The following is an 18,696-nucleotide window of genomic DNA, read 5'->3' as shown; positions in this document are numbered from 1 at the left end:
TGGACAAAACCAGTGGAGCATCTTTTCTAGTCTCTTGTCTCCAGTATTATGAGATTCTTCAAAAGAGAGTGTAAGATACCATTGAGGGCTCTTACAGTATATCCAATGCTATACCCCTTTCTAGTTTAATTAGGTGCTATAACCTCAGTGAAGGATTTACTGGTTAAAAATTTCATGCCTATGATATGGAGAAGTCCCAAAAGGATGGTAAGACAGGCTCTGAGAAGTCCTTGAATTACAAATTTCTTCCTTTTTGTAGCAATTGCATTTTGTCCTAGTAGGATACAAAGCTTGAAAATACTTTTTGTTCTATATGTGGGTATATATTTTTTTTTAGTTTGTGCCTCTGTCTGTCCTTATTTTCCTACTGAATTTTCTGTATGCTTCTGGAATTCCTCTAAGTGCTAGACAATTGATGATGCAACTTTAATAAGAACTAGAATTGATGTCCTTTGTTAAATGTTTCCATTTCCTAGATATAAACCCAGGGAAAAACTTCGAGTTAACTTTGGGACTCCAGAATTTCTTGCTCCTGAAGTTGTGAATTATGAGTTTGTCTCTTTTCCTACAGACATGTGGAGTTTAGGAGTCATTGCTTATATGCTGTAAGTAGGATTCAGTGTCTGCTTTGGAAGCTGTTTCTGGGTTGAACTGTGTCAGTCATCCAAGTTTGGTGTTATACTGGAAGAGTGAAAAACTGTGTACCCAAAATAGGAAATTTAGACTTCTTTCCAAGTTCCATATTGAGAAATCTCTCCTCTTTTCCAATTGCCATGAACTTTTTGTCTTTGTTTTTTTGCACATATCTCAGGAGTGTTTGGGCATCACACTTCCAGAATAATGTAAGCTGCTTGGTAAATTCCCAGTGGTTAGTACAAGACTGGTCAGAGGTCTAGAAAATATGAAAGACAGTATTGCCATGAAAGACAATAATGCTTGGTGTGTTAGAGAAGAGGGGTGATTAAACACATAAATAGATGAGGAAATGGGAATGGTCTGGAGACCTTCTTAGAGAGTAATATTTTGTAAGTTAGGCCAGAGTGACAGAACAATCTTAGCTGGCATATTGGAGAACCATGTACAGGAAGAGGGAAAGACAGGAGGACAGAACATATTCCTTTTTATTTCAGCCTCACTGGATTGTCTCCTTTTTTGGGTGATGATGACAATGAGACCCTCAACAACATCCTGGCCTGTAACTGGGATTTTGAAGATGAGGAATTTCGAGATGTCTCTGATGAAGCCAAAGATTTCATATCAAAGCTTCTCATCAAGGAAAAATGGTATATAATCCTGTATCTTTGAAATGTGTATTTCATGCCATCATGACACATCTGTGTCACTTGTGCTGCTCCACTGCAGAACTAATATGACTTATAAGATTTTTATACCCACATACAGTATTATAATGACACTTCGTTGATGTTGTTCATTGTATCCATCAAATGCTCTGAAATTACCTGAATACATTTTTGCTGTGAAACAAAACTTAATTAGTCTGCTGTCTGTCATACTGTTCTGAAATGACAGTGTTGCAAGATGGCAGAACACATGACCTGTAGCAGATAATTGCTGAATTGTAAGATTCTGGGAAAAACTCTTAATAGCATTCTGGTTTTCCTCTAGCTGGAGATTAAGTGCAACTGCTGCTTTAAAACACCCATGGTTAACAGACCACAGGCTCCACTGCAGACTCCAGGTCCCTACATTTAAATATCCTTGTGCATCTACTGTTGCCCTCTTGTGCTGCCACATTACTTTGCTTTGACATTTTTCTTAACTTCATTTGAGTCTTTGCTGCTGATTCATTTCTTGCCACTGTGAGCCATGTGTGTCCCTTTGCTTTTTTTTTAGCTGTTAGAATTTGCATGCTCACATTTGGTCATCAGTTCTTGCATGTCTGGGAAGAAATAAAAGATCCTGCAATGCTGTGTGTTTCTGGGTGGATCAATTTCTCATCAAAAGGAAAGTATTTACAAAATGAGCACTGAATCACCATATGAAAAGAATTTTCCAGCTAGGGATGATTCTTGTTCCTGCTTTGAAAACCCTTTCAGGCTCTCCTGAAGATCCCCTGAGTGCTGTTTCATCCTACCTCTTCCAAAGAGATACCTTTCCCAACAGAGCTTGGAACTTCACCTGGTGCATACCTTGGTACTTAAACACCTTTTTGCCCTTCAGTGGTAGCCAGTTTAGTGGCCAACACAAAATAAGTTGTTTGCTCAAGCAAACAATTCAGTTGGGCTGAGTTGGAAGAGCAACAAGATTTAAAATCATTTTGGTTTTCCCGTGTCAGTAATTTTTGGAGATTCATGCTGTTGGTGACACCTCTGTTGGCTGTTTCTAAGTGACTCCACTCCGTGGTTCAGTGGTTCACAAGGGGATAATTTTAAGCAGTTTTCAGAATTTTTACAGCATTTAAAGTGCAATATTCACTTCTTCCTTTGCAGGCAAAGCACTTCTGTGTTAAATAAAATGACTGCAGTATTGCCTAGGATGTCAAGATGCATTTTCATATACAGCCATCATTAAGAATTAATAGATGATATTAGTTATTAACAAAATAATGTTATTAAAATAAAAAAATATTATGCTAATCAAGCAGAGGTAGCCCTACTCGTAAGGCAGTGGGATGGACTGAACAGCATCTTGTCAGCTCTGTCCTTGCAAGATGTTCCCATTATAGACTAAGGATTACCAGAATTAATATAAAATAGGATACAAAAAAATCAAATAAATTATTCTAATTTTCACTTAAATTTAGTTTTTGTTGTAATTTCCCAGAACAGCAATGCCCATGAGATTATTAGAAGATTTGTAAGTTAGTGTGCACAGTAAAAATAGGAGTTTGTCATGGTTATCTTCAGAGGTTTTTTAGGATATAATTTGACTCCTTTAGTTGGGCTCCAGTGAGGCTCTGATTTCTGCAATCTGGAGAACAGACAGTCTTTTCCAAATGCTGCAAGAACACAAACTGCTGTCCTTCCTATCACCATTTTTTTTTCCTCAGGAAACCCTACCCTAATGCAAACTTTACAGCTTATGTTGTCCTTTGCATCTTCTTCCCCAATATTTTTTATTCATACGTGTGCTTTGCAAAATAGCTTCACTAAACATGCTGATGTTGCAGTGTTCTTCTGCCATTACCTTAAGTAGAAGTAAGATGTGATTGATCTTCAATTAGTGCTCCAATAACGGTGTCTTTTCTTTTTTTTCCCCTTAGAGAAAGGCTAAAGGTGACTGCATGTCTCAAGCACCCCTGGCTAAATAACCTCTCGGAAAGAGCTGCCAAACAGAAGGTTTGTTTCAGGTCCCAAATGTTCCCTCAAATGTAAAAGCTGTAGCCCCTGTGGAAGGGATCAGTGGAGAGCTGAAAACCTTGGGTAGTACAAAGTGCGTGGTCCAAACTGTATTCACCACCACCATCCCTGCTGCTGTCTGGAAAGCATTCAAAATGTAAACTGTTTCTATTACTTATACCAAGTAACAGCAATGTGCAAAATAATTAATGGGTATGGAGCCATATGTGTTGCAAACCCTGGCCATTTTAGAGGGAATGGTTATGCTCCCACTGGCTCTCATGGGGCAGGGATTTCACCCAATAATTTTTCAGTGCTGAAAGCTTTCGGGTTTTCATGCTGTGGTTATAAGTACAATTTAAAAAAGGGTAGAAATATGAAAAATAATAACTTTTTAGCAGAGGCACGGGCCAGACCCTCAGGGCAGCTTGACTAACTGCAGTGAAATCAAAGCAAGGTGACCCCTAAAAGAAGCTGCTCCACATGTCTGAGGACACAGTTCTGACAGGGCACTTACCTCCCCTTTTAGCAACCCAAACGAGTCTGACAGAGCATCTCTCTGTCCTTTCTCCCTGGATCCTTGTCTTTGCCCTTTCATTAACAAACAGTTCATTAGTGGTTCTCAGGCTGGCTTGGTTGCCTCCCTGGGGGATGAGGTAGACTCAAGTCTGCTCTCTTTTTCTGTCCCTGGTCTTTGACTCACTTGGCCGCTTTGAAATCGCGCTGCCTCAGGCGCTGCAGTGTCTCCATAAACCAGTACTCCAATTCCCACCGCCACTTTCACCAATTACCACAAAAATTGGTGCTTCTGTTCAGGGACCAGGGGAACTGCTCAAAGGTTCTGGAGGCCATCTCTGGGCAAAACTCAGTGGAGGTTCAAGATGTGAATTAGGCTGAGAACACACACATACACTGTAAAACCACTTCCTTTTAGTAGTGCGTCATAAGTAACAACAGGATGCCAAAATAAAAGTAGTCCACATTTCACCACTTGCCAAAAGGCGAGTTTTTAATGGTGCCATCATCCATCATCTGCTTGGTAGGACAAGTGATATACTGGCTTTTTTTGCAACAAGTTTTTTCCAGGAACATGTTGAAAACAGAGTATTGTGAGAGGTTGAAATTTTTGTTCTAAGTAAGATTAGAGCGGATTTTATACAGCGTAGTGGAATAACACAGAAGGTAATGATCTTTACATGAGCTATTTCAAAAACATGAAGATGCCTTTCAGTGCATACAGTGGAAGCCAATAAGGACTAAGGTACCATTATCACATCCCACTTGCTCTCTGAAGCCATGCAGCTTCCTGATATGGTAATATCTGAACATCAGCTTCTGGAGAAGAAATCCAGTGGGAATTTATACCTTTTTGTGATCCTCAGTATGCACCCTCACTTTACTGGTGCTGAGACAGATTTCATGGAGCTTTGGTCCACTCACCTGTGTGCTTCTACACAGTACATTTCTAAACAGGTTTTCCAGCCCTGTTGCAAGATTAGTGCTTGTATCTGGGTTTCCCATTTCAAGCCACTAACTTGCAGCAACAAACACAACAACAAAATGGTGAAAATTCTCCCTCTGTAATGCAGGAAGAGCTGCATTACACAATTCTCTGTTACAACCAAAGTCAACTTTAAGATAAATTGACTATCCAACAGCAGTCAAAATTATTTTTAAATAAACTTTTAATAGCTTTGTAACATAGTAACCTACCCATGATCTAACTTGCAGGAAAATCTGGTTTTGGCTTTTGCAGTGTTATTTCCTCTGAGTGTGTTTTTCTTTTTGGAGTTTATTTGAGTTTACTTAATGAGTGGATCTAAAGTCATAGCTGTGCTTTATTTTTAAAGAATCTCTTTAGCTATTTTTATCAGGCAAGTGGTATGGTTACCACATTTAACCCAAAATAATGCACTCAAGTGCCAGTTGATTTAAACCTGGGATTATAAATGCTTGCAGTGGTAACACAAATAAATGGAGAGGTTTGCAGCATGCCTTTGCATACCATGATCTGTATGACAAGAGAGGTAAAAAAAGCAGAGTAGCTGCATTTAAACAGATACCTCCAGGATCAATTCTCCACTTAACAAAGAAGCCTTGTCTTTTTAATATTGTATAAAACATTTAACAGAAAAGGTGACTGCAAGAATCCTTTGTAAGCAAGAGGCTTCAGTGCGGCTTTTTTGCACAAAGAAACCACCCTGTGGTCATCCCAGAACACTTAACCAAATGAAAAAAATATATTGCTGAATTAACTGGATTCTTGTTTTGTTTATTTTGCAGAAAAGCTGCTGTGTGGTTACTGCTGCTAAGAGATTTGAAAATATCAGTGGTCTCGGTGCTTTAACCCCCTGCCCTGACTGAGACTTCTACTAAATGGACCAACAGCACTTTAGTTGCAGGACAAGTCCCAGCATTGTGGAGCTGCTTCTTCTCTATTCAGCTGTTAAAAGAAGGAAAGTATTTCTCCGTGTTGCAGGAACGTGTTTCTTCTGAATCAGCATGTTCTCCATGCCTGCAAGTGCTACATTAGCTTGGTTTCATAATGAACTTTTCTCTATCTAGTCTTATGTCCTCATTTACTTATGAAAGGCTCCTTGAAGTTTAAAATATCATGAAAAATTAACTGTTTCTCATTTGAGCCCAGAAGGCAATCTGTCACTATGTTACATCTCTAGCCAAGGTTCATTTGACACTAGAGTCAAATAATTAAAAAAAAAAAAACCAACCCCAAAAAATTGCAGCAAATTGAAAACTGCCTTTGGTAGAAGATTTGAAGTTTGTTTTTCCTGTCACACTAAAATGAGTTAAAGATTAGCTCAGCCCATGTTAAAGCCATGTTAATGTAACACCAGTGGAAGGGAGAAATGAGGCTTTCCTTGTGTACAGGTGAATTTGCTGTGACTGTGGTACAGTACATTTCAGGATTTTTTGGCCTGATGAATTACTGCTTGCTGTAAATACACTTGGATTAATTAAACAAGAAAGAGAACAAGGCACTATTCACTTGTACCCGTGCAGACCCTGTTCTCCAAAATGCAAATATAATTCAGAGTTATTTTAACAGAGAGTGATTTTATATCAGCTAATCTGTTTAATGCTAATTTAACAGATTAGGACCACTGGCAAAGAGGGGAGTCAGTGCTTTGCTCATTATAACCTCTGAGTACAGGCTCAAGTAAAAATCCTCTGTATTTCTAGTTTTCTTATCTTGCTCCCAAACCTTTCTGATTCTTAACTAGGTAAAAAAAAAAAAAAAGGATTCAGAATAGTTGAATTCTTCACCTAAATTTTTTTTATTATGGCTCAGCATTGAGTGAATCTAAGTTGCCAAGGCTCTGAACTTAAAATAATGAGACTTTCTGCTGTATATGGCTTTCTTACTGCTTTGTTTCAGAACTACAGAAATGCAAATTGTAATGAGTATTTTATTTAATCATGCTGTTGTGGTGTCTTTACATTGTCTTTGCTTAATCCAGTTCTGATCAAACCACATATTAACATAGGTATATATTTATCTATGCATTTCATATGTTCATATATTTAAGTTCTGTCTTTTTAAAAAAGGGATCAACATAAAGACAAAACAATATTATCACCACCACGCAATGAATTGCTTCTCACACCTTTGTCCTTTCTGGATGGCATTAATTTTGAAATGAGAAGGGGCCCATTAATGGGACATCATGGCAATCACACTCTCTGCAGCCAGTTTGATCCAATGTTTTAAAATTATTGTAGGACATCCCTTAAGACTGCTCCTGTAAATGAACTGGGCTTCTTAAAACTGGGACATCTTAGGAATACTGATGTGTTGCACCAGAGGTTGCAAATACTGCTATCACACACTGACACACCATGTAGCTTTTATATGATATAGAGCACTGCCACCTTCAAATCCTCATTTGTAGTCTTTACTAAAGTAAACTTTGTCAAGCAGAAATGGAAGTTTCTTTGGGAAAGACTGAGTGGTCTCAAAGTAGGAAAATGAGCATATGACTTCTAGGTAGAAGCTGGGCTTGTTTTCAGTCACCATTTATATTTGTCTGGTCAAAATGAATAGAAAAGTTTCCTTTCTGTTAGGGTTGGAGTTCCCACTCCTGTTCTGACTGTCTTCAAGATATTGTAGCTTCTTGTACAGCACACAACTCAATGATCAGAATAAAATGCAATTCCGTTTGGAATGACAGGATCTCATTATGCACTTTAGTGCCACTGTAGAATTGGATCAGGGTTTTGTTTTTCCGTAGGTAGATTTTACATGGATAAATTGCATGTAATTTAGAATCTTATTAACTATTCTAAAATAATAGTGTGACTACAGTCTTTTCTGCTTTGTTGCTCAGTTGAATTAAGAGGATTTATTATTTGTTGATATATCCATCTGAGTATTAATGAAGAGCCTAGTGCCACGAAGATTAGCCCAGTGTTAGAGTGTGTTGCACTGAATGAACCACAAATCCTCCAGGAGCTGTAGGAAAATGTGGCCTCTGTTGAGCACATCCCCCAAGTTCATTTGTACACTGCTCTGTCTGAAATAGGAACGCATGGGAGGATAGAAGAGCTGGACATATTTCCCCTCCTTTTAGAATTTAGGCACGAGTTGAGGAGGGGACACCTCAGCAGTCTTTGGCTTGTGCTACTGGGCAGTGTGCTAACACAAGGCATTTATCTTCCATTCTTCTTGATAGTTGTGGACCCACGCTGGAGTCCTGTCTGTAAATTGTCCCACTGTTTCATTCTTAGAACAGCTCCTGCAGTAGGGGCTGAATTTGAGGGAGGGCCAGTCAGAGGAGGTTGGACTGAACAAGTCTCTGCAGTGACTGACGGTGCCATTTGGTGCCCAGGGTTAACCCCAAGTGGGCGTGCAGGTGTTCAGTGGAGGAGGAAAGAATCCCAAGTGCACTTCTGCTTTTTGCTCCAGTGGTGCTGGATCTGCAGCACCGAGTCAAAAGGGAGGTGCCTTACCTAGGGCCTCACTGTCACCAAGGGTAAAAAATTATACTGCTGTGTAATCATCACTGCTGTGTATAGCAATGTGCCTGAGAAAAATGTCTCAGAGGTGTTCCTTTGTGTCTTGTATCCACCTCAACATGAGAAAGAGCTTCTTTACACTGAGGGTGGCAGAGCACTGGAACAGGCTGCCCAGGGAGATCATGGGGTCTCCCTCTCTGGAGATGTTCCAAACCCCCCTTGATGTGTTCCTGTGTCATCTGCTTTAGGTGACCCTGCCTTGGCAAGGGGGTTGGACTGGATGATCTCCAGAGGTCCCTTTCAACCCTAAAAATTATGTAATTGTGTGATTCTGGGATCTTTCCTGGCTGTTGTAATTTTAGTAAATAATAGCTTGAGACAGATTCTTTTCAGTGGCTTCCTAATTGTGTCTCATTTCATGTTTAACAGCATGCTGTTTTGTGTGTGTGCTCACATATGCAAGTTTGATTTGCATTCTGTTTTACTTTGCCCTACCTCTGGAAACATTCTAGGGAGAGTTGGACAGGCTTGTAATCAACCTGGTCAAGTGGGAGACCTCATTGCTGGAAGGTTGGACTAGGTGACCTTTAAAGGTTCAGTCCAACTCAAACTATACTATGATTCTATGATTTTATGATTTAAGTATGCTCTGTAATGACTAATAGCTAAGTCCTGCTGTGTTAAATCATTGTTTTGACACATCAATCATTTATTTTCTACTAGGTCATAATAATACTAAGGCTACTAGGGTCTAATAAGTCACCTATATCTGTGTGAGTCTGCTTATAATTTTTGCTCCATATTGGCTTATGTGACTGCATTTGGAAACTGTGAATTGCTGTGCTTATGAGCAGGTTTGGGTGTGAAAGGCACTGTTCTAGCTGCTTTTATTCCATTTCACTGTATTTTCATGGACAGACAGGGGTGACTGCAGGTACCTCAGTGGTATAGAAACATCAGTTGCAGTGGGAGGGATGAAGTGCCCAGATGCAGTGCTTGTCTTGTGCATTTTTCCTGACAATGTAAAAATTAAAAAATGAAATCCTGGGAACATGACAGGTATCACCTGACACTCATAAGAATCAGGACACTGTCATTCCCACTCCTATAGATGCAGCAGGTAAACTGGATGCCAGATATACTGGAGTAGTCTGACATCAAGATTAGAAGCAAATATACTTGGCACAAGATGAGACATCAGTAGTTTTCCAACTTCTTTTATATGTTGTACATCTTGAAGATTATGAAATGGGTAAAAAGTTATGCAGAAAGATCTCCATGCTATCATGTCCATGTTTGTATACACCTGCAGCTAGTCACTCCTCTGGGTATCCTCACAGCATAAGCAGTTGGAAACCTGGACAATCCACTCTGGAGATTACAAGAGCAGCTGATTTTTAATTTTGTTTTTATATTATATTTTATATTACCTCTAATATCAGGAGATGAATAAAGTTAAAGCCAAGCTAAATTCTTGATTCTAACCAGGAATGACAGGGTAGGTCACAGAAATAAATGAGGGAAGTGCTAGATCCACCTTTTGTGATGTGAGTAGTAGAAGAGCCTAGTTTTAACCACTCCGCCTTCCTGCCAAAAGTGTCTACTTTGCACCAGTCCTGATCAGTAAAAATGAAAGGAATCTTAATCTTTTTAACAGTGAAGGAATCTCAATCAAGAAACAGGTTTTCTGCAGTTGTTAAATTGCTGCAGTAAAAGTCAGGTTATTTTAGCATTTTCAGTTTAGTGCTGACACTATAAATCACTGACAGCCTCTTTCAGCAAAATGGCCCCCACCAGGAGCTGTGAGAAATAAAGGTGTTTGTCAGCTCTCCTACACTAATGGAAACCTGGAAACATTGGATTCCATTCCTCTGGATCCAGTGAGCAGGGCAATTCTTAGCATTTGGACTTCTGCTACGTGGTAATGGATGCAGTTCTGCACCCAGAGTAGTGATGAATGGATGAATGAGCACTGTTGCTCCAAACTCCTTCCAGGAGGATGATGCATCTTCACATGCTACTTTTATCACTGACACATACTTGTTCTTGTGTCTCCTGTGAATAAAACTAAACACTGCATGGATCTGTTTAGGAATGCTAGACTGTTTCACCTTCCATGAAGGGTTGGTAGCTGAACAACTAACTACCTGTTTCAAACTTAGATGAAGACTGGTAGAGATGGTGCTTTGTAAATATGTTGTGTAGCTGCGTCTGTAGAGTTGGCGATCTCATTTTGGTGTGGCAGAACTAATGTTTGTGTACCCCACAGCAACTTTCCTTGAATTTAGAGGACAGGCATGTGGCAACTAAATCATGAAGCATGCGGATTTTCATGTACCTTATCACTTTGGTTTGCCTATCTGGTTTTGTAGATTAACTCATGTATCTCTGGTATGTGTTCTTTTGTGAAAACCATGAAGCAATCTTGTAAAAAGATGAATAAGGAATAAATGCTGATTTTGTTTACTCCAGGGTTTTTGTTTGCTGTATTTAATGTGCCTGTCATTTATATTAGTGACAGAAAGAAGTACGGCCTTTTTCCCAACTGCTGCCTCTAGATACATGAAGAGAAAAGTAATTTCCATTGAAACGAATGTGCCTACGTCAAAGGTTGACTCAGGCTCACAGTTTGTACTCACTCCTTGTAAGAAAAGCTCAGTGCTCTCTGGAAGTAACTGGGACTTGAGGTGCTTTGACTGCAGTCTTGCTGGAAGTCCTTAAGACCAGGTTACTAAGGAGGAAATTAGAAATTACTGAAATTTCTTGTGTTTGGTCACTCCAGAGACCTGGTGTACTTTTCTCCCTAATTTGTCACACTTGCACCACTGGCCTATTCAGTGTTGCCGTCTGGGAGCTGCACTTTAACCTTACTCCATCTAGGAGTTCATCGACTACCAAAACAGTCTGGAATCAGAATTATTGTTTCCTGCAGAGTTAAATCAAACTTCAAGTGGGCTAGCTAATGAAAAAATAAAGAGCGAGAGTAAAAACTGAGAAAAAGGTTACAGGGTAAGAAATCAGAAAGCAACCTCTGGTGAACACTGGCCTGTATTCAGTAAATAGAAATGTTTCTGGCTGGTTCACCCACAGCTCTGGTTGCAGCACTTGAGACATGCACCATACTTGAGAAACAACTTTGGCTTCTTACACTGGAAGGTTCTCATTTAACACCAGCCTGTATTTGATAAACCTGAGGTTTTCAGATATAAGATTTAAGTGTACACCGTCCTGATGAAGCTGTGCGTTAAATCAACCAAAGGGTTGCATTTGTTCCCCAGAGAGCTGGGTGATGTGGAACAAAGCCATCACCATCCGGCTGGCAGCGTTGGGGGCTGAAGGACTCAACAAGAGAACAATTTTACAGTAGCCAAGCACAGGACGTGAAGCTGCTGCCCCTTTACAGCTGCCCAAGAGCCCCAGCCATTTCAACAGGAGCTCAGGCTGGCTGGTGAGCCCAGGCACAACCTGTGCTGTGGCATCTGTCCACAAAGGACCCTGGGGAATTCAGTAGGTGTCTGAAAGTCTTTCAGGGTGACAACCCAGGGTGAGCTTCTGTGCATGACCAGGCCTTACACCTTTGCTCTTCATGTGCCTTTCTTGAAACCTGTTGCTGTGTTTTAGTTTTCAGTGCCTTTGACCCTGATATAGGAGTTTTTCTTCAGAAAATATTAACATCTGTGCCTTAAAACTGATGAGGAAGACTTTGCTGTTGTACCTTGGTCCTCTCAACAGCTCCTGCTAAATGCATGCCGCTGGCAAAAATAAAATAAATGGGGCTCAGCTCCCTATATGTGTCTGCAAAGCAGCTCCACACTTTAAAAATGTGTTCCCTAAGTTCATGTGGTTAAAAATATGTTGACTATAGGAAAAAAATCCAACAAGGGACATTCATAATTCTTCATTAATTAATAGTCAACCCTTTTTCTCCCCCAATTATTTCAAACACCTGCTCACAGTAAATTTCCTTTGCAGTTTTTTAATGCTATTTTAATATTACCCAGAACTTGGAAACATACACTAAGCTTCTCTTATTTTTAATTATTTTCAAATTAATTTTAATTTTCTGAATATTTTCAGTGCTGCCCGTTCATTCCATAAAACTGAATTTTAATTTTAATTTTTTTTTTTTCTTTAAAGGCCTCCTAAACTTTCCAGAGAAACTTTATGGGCTGTTTTAATGAAAGCTTTTGGAAAAGGGACTGGATATTTCAAAATTCCTCTCTTGAAGCCTCCTCATCCAAAAAGAAGTGGGCGGGGGAAAATCACTTCATCTGGTGACTCACATCTCTTGCATGCAAGTGGGAATTCATCCAGGACCAGAGCCATCTTGTATTTGGAGTGCAGGCTCTTCCTGGTGCAACAGCAGGGCCACCAGCCCCAGCAGCACCTCTCCTGTGCTGGGTGGGCTGTGTCCTTCCCCAGGCTTCCAGCCTGTGCCAGCACCTCTCCTGTGCTGGGTGGGCTGTGTCCACCCCAGGCTTCCAGCTTGTGCCCATCTTCAGTGGCTGCACAGTGAACACCTGCGCTGCCAGCACAGATGTCAGGCTGTCCCCGGGGCTCAGCATACAGCTCTTGGGGACACAGAGCTGTGACTGTGGCAGAGATGAGGAAGGGAGGGTGAAAGTTATTCTTTTCCAGAGCTGTCCATTCCTCACCAGCTGATCTCTCCTCTCTTTGTTTTAGGTGCCCAGTCACTGTTCCATGAGCTCTGATCCTTGCCCATCTCTGTGACTTATGTAGGTGTGACATCTGACCGCTGTAAACAGATCAGGGCAAACAACTTTCAGGATGACCTCAGTCCTCCCATAATAAGAGGAATCCCAAGAATACTTTCATGGAGAGGGTACTGAGACACCCCTGCTCTGAACCTTGAATGTCTTCACCCCATTTCAGTCTGTGTGGTCTCAGGGGTCGGGGATAATTTAGAGACAGGTGGCAGGGTCTTGCCTCGTAAAAATGCGGTGGCCCCATTATGTCAACTGAGCATTCCTGCTGTATTGCTGTGTCACCTGCTGCTTGTACCCCTCTGCTTTGTCAGGCAGTCCATAATGGGTTTTTAATCCCTCATTGACAAAGCTCATGTCATGGATAACACTGGGGAAGCCAAACTACCAGGTTGCTGAAAGGAGATATTTAACTGGCCCTGACATTTGCTAAGTTTCTTCATTTTGCTTTTAGCTTTATTTTTTTGTTATGGTTCACTTGTGCAGACTTAAGAAATATCCATTGCAAGGAGCTTTCATCTACTCTGCTCTTAATCCCTGCTGATGCCCATGTTCCATGGACTGGAAAAAGCTTTCTAATAGTAGGAGTTTGTTGATTTTTTTCTTTTTTGCCCCAGTGAAAGTGCTGTCCCAGAGCTATTCAGGCCTGAAATGTTAGACTTAGTCTAACATTTGTGATCAGAGCAAAAAGCAATAGCGACTGCTGCAACAGCAGCGAGTTGTGTCCTGATTGTGGACGCCTTCCTGAGCTGGGGTCACAGCTGTCAGTCCGTCAGTCAGTCAGTCAGTCAGTCAGTCAGTCAGTGAGCCCCCAGTACCACCGAGGGGAGCCGGTACCAGTGGGAGGGCGATGTCCCCGTCACGGGGAGCATTTGCAGGGATGCTGTGTGGCTCTGGCGCCTGTTGCAGGCAGCCGTGCCCAGGGCCGGGAGCTGGGGGCTGGCGGTGGCTGTGCCGGGCTGGTGACACGGCGCTGCGCAGGGCGGGCACGGCCACCAGAGGCCAGCATTGCCGTTCGGGAGCTGCGACAGCGGCCCCTGCCCCGTCTCGGGAGGGGATGCTTTGGGAAGGAGAGTTACACGCCGAACTGCCGGCTGCGTCATGCAGCGCAGTGGCACTCCCAAATCCCACTCAGGGACCACCGTGCCAACCAACGCGTGCGGGGGCGGGTGACCTTTAAAACACCTCTGACTAATAAACCGCTATTTATTTGCAGGGGAAAACTGCACTAAACATAGCTTTTAACCTCTCCCCATCCTCAGCCTGCCCTTAGCACACCAAGCAGAAGGACACAGGGAAGTGCCTGAGGTAGGGTATCAGGAAAAGGTTGGAGAGCTTGCACCATGTGAGGCTGGCCGTGGGGACTGTGGGCAAATGCACGGGGCAGCTGGGAGTGCTCCTTCCTTGCTGCCATTTCACATCATTCTCCCTCTGGCAATAGCACTGCTTCAGGTCGCCTCCAGAAGACAAACAGAAAATTGGTGTGGTTCAGGATTTGCCTGTAAATCAGCAGACAGGAGAAGAGAAACATGAAGAAACTTGCACACTTCTGCTATAAATAGAAATTTACATAGGATTTTATTTCTGTTTGAGAAAGAGATCCTGAAAGAGATCCTTCCTAAGAAGCTGAACACATCAAGTGAGACCATGGATACTTCTCTGCTGCCTTGAATGGGGTGTGAGAGAATTAGGCAACTACTAGGGTTAGTTCTCTGTGTACTAAAATACTCATTTCTTCTTTGGCCTGTGCACAGAAGTCCTGTTTCTGTCTTGAAAAAGCAAGAATGGCGGTCCCAAATTCCATAATGTTACCATTTTTTTATTCATATGGAAGCAGAATGATTATTCATTAATTAGAACCAGAAATTACATGGTCAGAGATCTTTGTGATGGATTCATCTGATCTTCAGTGACATAAGACCCCCCCCCCCAATCAATTTCTTCTTGCACTATGGCACATTAAAAAAAAAAAAAAACTTACTTCTTGTCTGATTTTGTTCACCTTCTAGCCATTGGTTCTTGCTTTACATTTGCCAGACTGAACAAATCCCTGCTAGCAAATGCCTCCTCACCTTTGTACTTCTAGACTGACTGTCCAAGCCCTCACTCCACCTTCTCTTTACAAAACATAGGGCTGCCTCTTTGTGTCCTTCATCACAGAACATAAAATATGTTCTCATAAGTCTCTATGTTATGTGTATGCTGGTTTTCCAAAACCATTTATATTCTGCAGGCACTAATGCAATATAGCCAACCAGGACTGTCACTTCAGTGTCAGCTAAAGTCATCTGACTTTGGCACATAATGCTGATGGAGGTATGAGCAGAGACTCCCACCAGTATCATATTTGCCCTGAGGATTTAGCAGAATTTTTAGAAGTAAGATCATAAAAGAACTGAGATCAAATTCATCTGCTGTCATTCATTCTGGTCTTCCAAACAAGCCAAAGGCAGCAGGAGAGCAGACGCGCAAAGTTCTTGACCTGAGTCCACTCCTCTTGCAGATTTGGTCACACATCTCCTCTCCAGTCCTGTCTCAACAAGCTACATTCCCTGATGCTGACCACAAAACATCCACACTGTCACACACCCCTGCCATCCAGATGTGCTGCTTCACCACCACTGTATTTCCCATCCTTTTCCAAGCAGAACCTGATCTTGGGGAGTAGGTCACTGCCAACCCAGCTCATCCTGGCAGAGACCACCATAAATCTGTGGCATGGACAGCGAATGAGACCAGTTCCCTGGAAAAAGGTGAATGTGAGCCTTTTTTCCAGCAACCCAGTGGGTCAGGGGTGAATCTGGTTGAAGATTATTGGGAAAAGGACAGCAAAAGGATGAAGATAGTTACAAATGTGCCAAACTAGATGCAGAAGGTGGGGGACACAGGTGATCCACTTACACTCTGCTTCCTGCCCCAGTGATCACCACTGAAATTACAGCAGCATTTCTGGTGATTCGCCTCAACAGGGTCAGGGCCTTTGGCTGCACTGGTTTGCAGGGAAGGATCTCGCCCAGGGACATTGGCCTCATTCTCCTGTGAACCCCAGCCCTGTGTTGTGTCTTCCTATTTAAATGCTAAAACATCTCACAGCGTGTGCTTACACCAGCTCTTTTGTATGTGGTGAGAGGTCATGCAGGTCTGACTAGAAGAGTTGCCAAAGGCAGCAAAGGTGAGATGGGCAGTGTTTTTTTCTCCTTGCTGCCACTTGCATCAAGAGAACAAGGAACAAGTTGAAAGGGCTGGTGTAGCATATGGAATGAGCCTTTACTCCTAATTTCTTGAGCAAATTTGTGCATGGTGGCACACTCAATATAAAGGCAGCATTGTCAATCTTGAGCATCAAAGCATCATGCCTTCCAAAATCCTCAGAGTGGCCTAAAGATCCTGAGACTTCTTAAAAACAACAAATGTCAATTTCCTTTTATTTTCCTTTGGGTTTTGGAGCCTTTTGGGGAGAATTTTCTTCCTCTTTGTTGTAAAAGTAAGGTTTACCTTCTGCTCTGAATGAATGCAAAGGGCCTTATGGAGTCCCTTGATTCCAGCTTCTGGGTCTTTAAGGGAAACACCAAAAGTCATTAAGATGTGCAATTAAATCACAACCGTGGCTAACACAGCAAATATAAATGCAAACCCTGCCCTAGAGAACAAAGACCTATTCATTCTGCTTAAATTGGTCTTGAGAGTTGCTTGCTGCTTCATTTTTTTTCCTTTTTCCCCCCGTCCGTATTTCTTCAGAAGGAGGGGGAGCTTTCTTGGCTTATGCCACATCCTGGATCCTCAGAAAAGCCTGTGCTCAGCGGCCTGAGTCTGTCTTGCCTCCTGTCTGCAAACCCTCTAGAAAAGTGAGGTTACAGACAAGCATCAGCAATGAGTGAACAGCAATAAAGAACCTTGATAACTGAGGTAAAGTGGCCATTATGCAACTAGGAATGATAGGTAGAAAAATAGAAGCCGGAAATGTTGAAAGGCAGCTGAGGTTACATTCCTTACTGGAAGTAAAAGGTGAAGGAAGATCAGTTGGCAGCAAATGCTCCTGCTCTGTACATAGAGAGGGATTTGCCAGCAGAGGATATTAATGATCTGAGAGTGAACTGCAAGTCCACAAGGGAAATCTGAACTGAAAATGGAAAAGACAGAAAGCTAGGCAGGGGGATTTGTATCAGGTTAAAATGTCAACATTTGGAGATGGATGAATCACTGGAGCTCAGACTAGGAGGAACAAAATAACCCACCCTCTCAACAAAGAAACCAAAGAAAACAGCAAAACATAACGCCAGTGTGTCACTTTGTCCCACTGTTAAAGCTCTGCCAGCCTGACCTTTTTTTGGATGGTCATATTTATGCAAGAGGATTGGCTCAGAGGTGAAAAGTGGTGGTGTACAGAAGGGGGCAGGTTGCCTCTGCCAGCTTGCAAAAACTGGGTTTTTCCCTTTTCCCCCAGCTCTCTCTTTCTTAAACTGTCAAAAGGCACCTCTGTCTCTGTGGTGTTCCGTGAGCTCTACCTGACCAAATCTCTGTTACCAGATGAAGGGCATTCAGAAGCTAATCCATCTAAAGGGATTTTTGGCCAGGAAAGAGGAAAGGCCCACAGTGCAAGGTTTGGGGATTTGCTTTTTTGGAGACCACAGTTTGTATTGGACTGCTCTGTTTTATAATCCTATCTCTGTTCCTGTCAAGAATATATTACAAGATGTGAAAAACTTCTCCTATATTTTTTGCTCAGTGGAAGACCTCTTTTTAAACATGAGGACCACAAATTTGAAACTTGAAGTAAGTTCTGTGCTAGTGCTGCAATTTACAGGGTGGGTTGGGGCTTTGATTGCATTTTTTCATTCCTTTTTAGGAGTCAGTTGAGCTTCAGGCATTTCCAGGGCTATTTATGCCTGTTAATCCCTAGAAACTGGCTGAGAGCCTTGGATTTGTCCTCCTCTGTCTGAAATGAGGCATGGTCTACTCGGGGTTGTGGCTTGCTAATGAAAAAAGTGGCAGGGCACAAGACAGGTGAGGGGCTGGGGGAGGACAGGGAGCTCTGTGTCCCCTTCCACTCTGCCCTAGTGAGGGGCAGGTGACAGAAAACGCTCACCTGAAGAGACAATTAAGTGTCACTCCAAAGAACAACGTTAAATTGGCACAGCATTCCTTTCTCTTTCAAACCACAGGATTTTTCAATCAAATATGAATTTCAGCAGCAAGATGTGATTTTTGGCTGCTCTTTAGGCTTAATTTATTAACAGTTTAATCAAAACTTTTGGGCAATTGGCCAAACTTGTTACTTTGTACGGCCAAACTAGATATTAGGCCTTGTTTCTTTGGAGAAAGAGATTCCTTGCAAGTTCGTCAGGATGCTTTGGTTTTGGATCTCTGAGAAGCACAGATCCAGCAAAATCTATTCACCCACTGTGGTTTCACTCTCTCTTCTTCCACTTCTAAATGTAAAAGATGCTGGTGTGTGAAAAACATTTACATGCATTTCCCACACTTTCCCAGAGCCCAGCCTGTATTCCAGGGGAACACGTAAGCTAACTTTTCCACAAAACCATCTAGCCTTGGCTAAACAATGTAGAAGAAGGAGTTGGGCTTCTTCAGGGTCTCACAATGTGGTGTTTTGATTGTTGATTTTCATATTAACTGGAAAATGCTCAAAACTTCCTTCATGTTGCCTTTTGGTGACACTTTCCCTTAAATCCTGGCAGCCT

At 41.9% G+C, this 18,696-nt stretch overlaps 1 protein-coding gene across 2 annotated transcripts in view; it reads left to right on the top strand.

The window, feature by feature from the left end:
* Window positions 1-10,736, top strand: part of MYLK4 (myosin light chain kinase family member 4) — an 81,681-nt gene extending 70,945 nt beyond the window's left edge. For both annotated transcript variants that reach the window (XM_058807627.1, XM_058807619.1), the window contains 5 exons: window positions 477-605; window positions 1,131-1,283; window positions 1,627-1,699; window positions 3,224-3,299; window positions 5,583-10,736. In XM_058807627.1, coding sequence (XP_058663610.1) covers window positions 477-605; window positions 1,131-1,283; window positions 1,627-1,699; window positions 3,224-3,271 — 403 coding nt within the window. In that variant the 3' untranslated portion in view covers window positions 3,272-3,299; window positions 5,583-10,736. The remainder of the gene's footprint in view (window positions 1-476; window positions 606-1,130; window positions 1,284-1,626; window positions 1,700-3,223; window positions 3,300-5,582) is intronic.
* The last annotated feature ends 7,960 nt before the right edge of the window (window positions 10,737-18,696 follow it).

This window comes from Ammospiza caudacuta, chromosome 1 (assembly GCF_027887145.1).
Source record: "Ammospiza caudacuta isolate bAmmCau1 chromosome 1, bAmmCau1.pri, whole genome shotgun sequence".
Classification (NCBI taxonomy): domain Eukaryota; kingdom Metazoa; phylum Chordata; class Aves; order Passeriformes; family Passerellidae; genus Ammospiza; species Ammospiza caudacuta.
The sequence above is the reverse complement of the archived record's forward strand: the minus strand, read 5'-3'. Positions and strand labels throughout refer to the sequence as shown.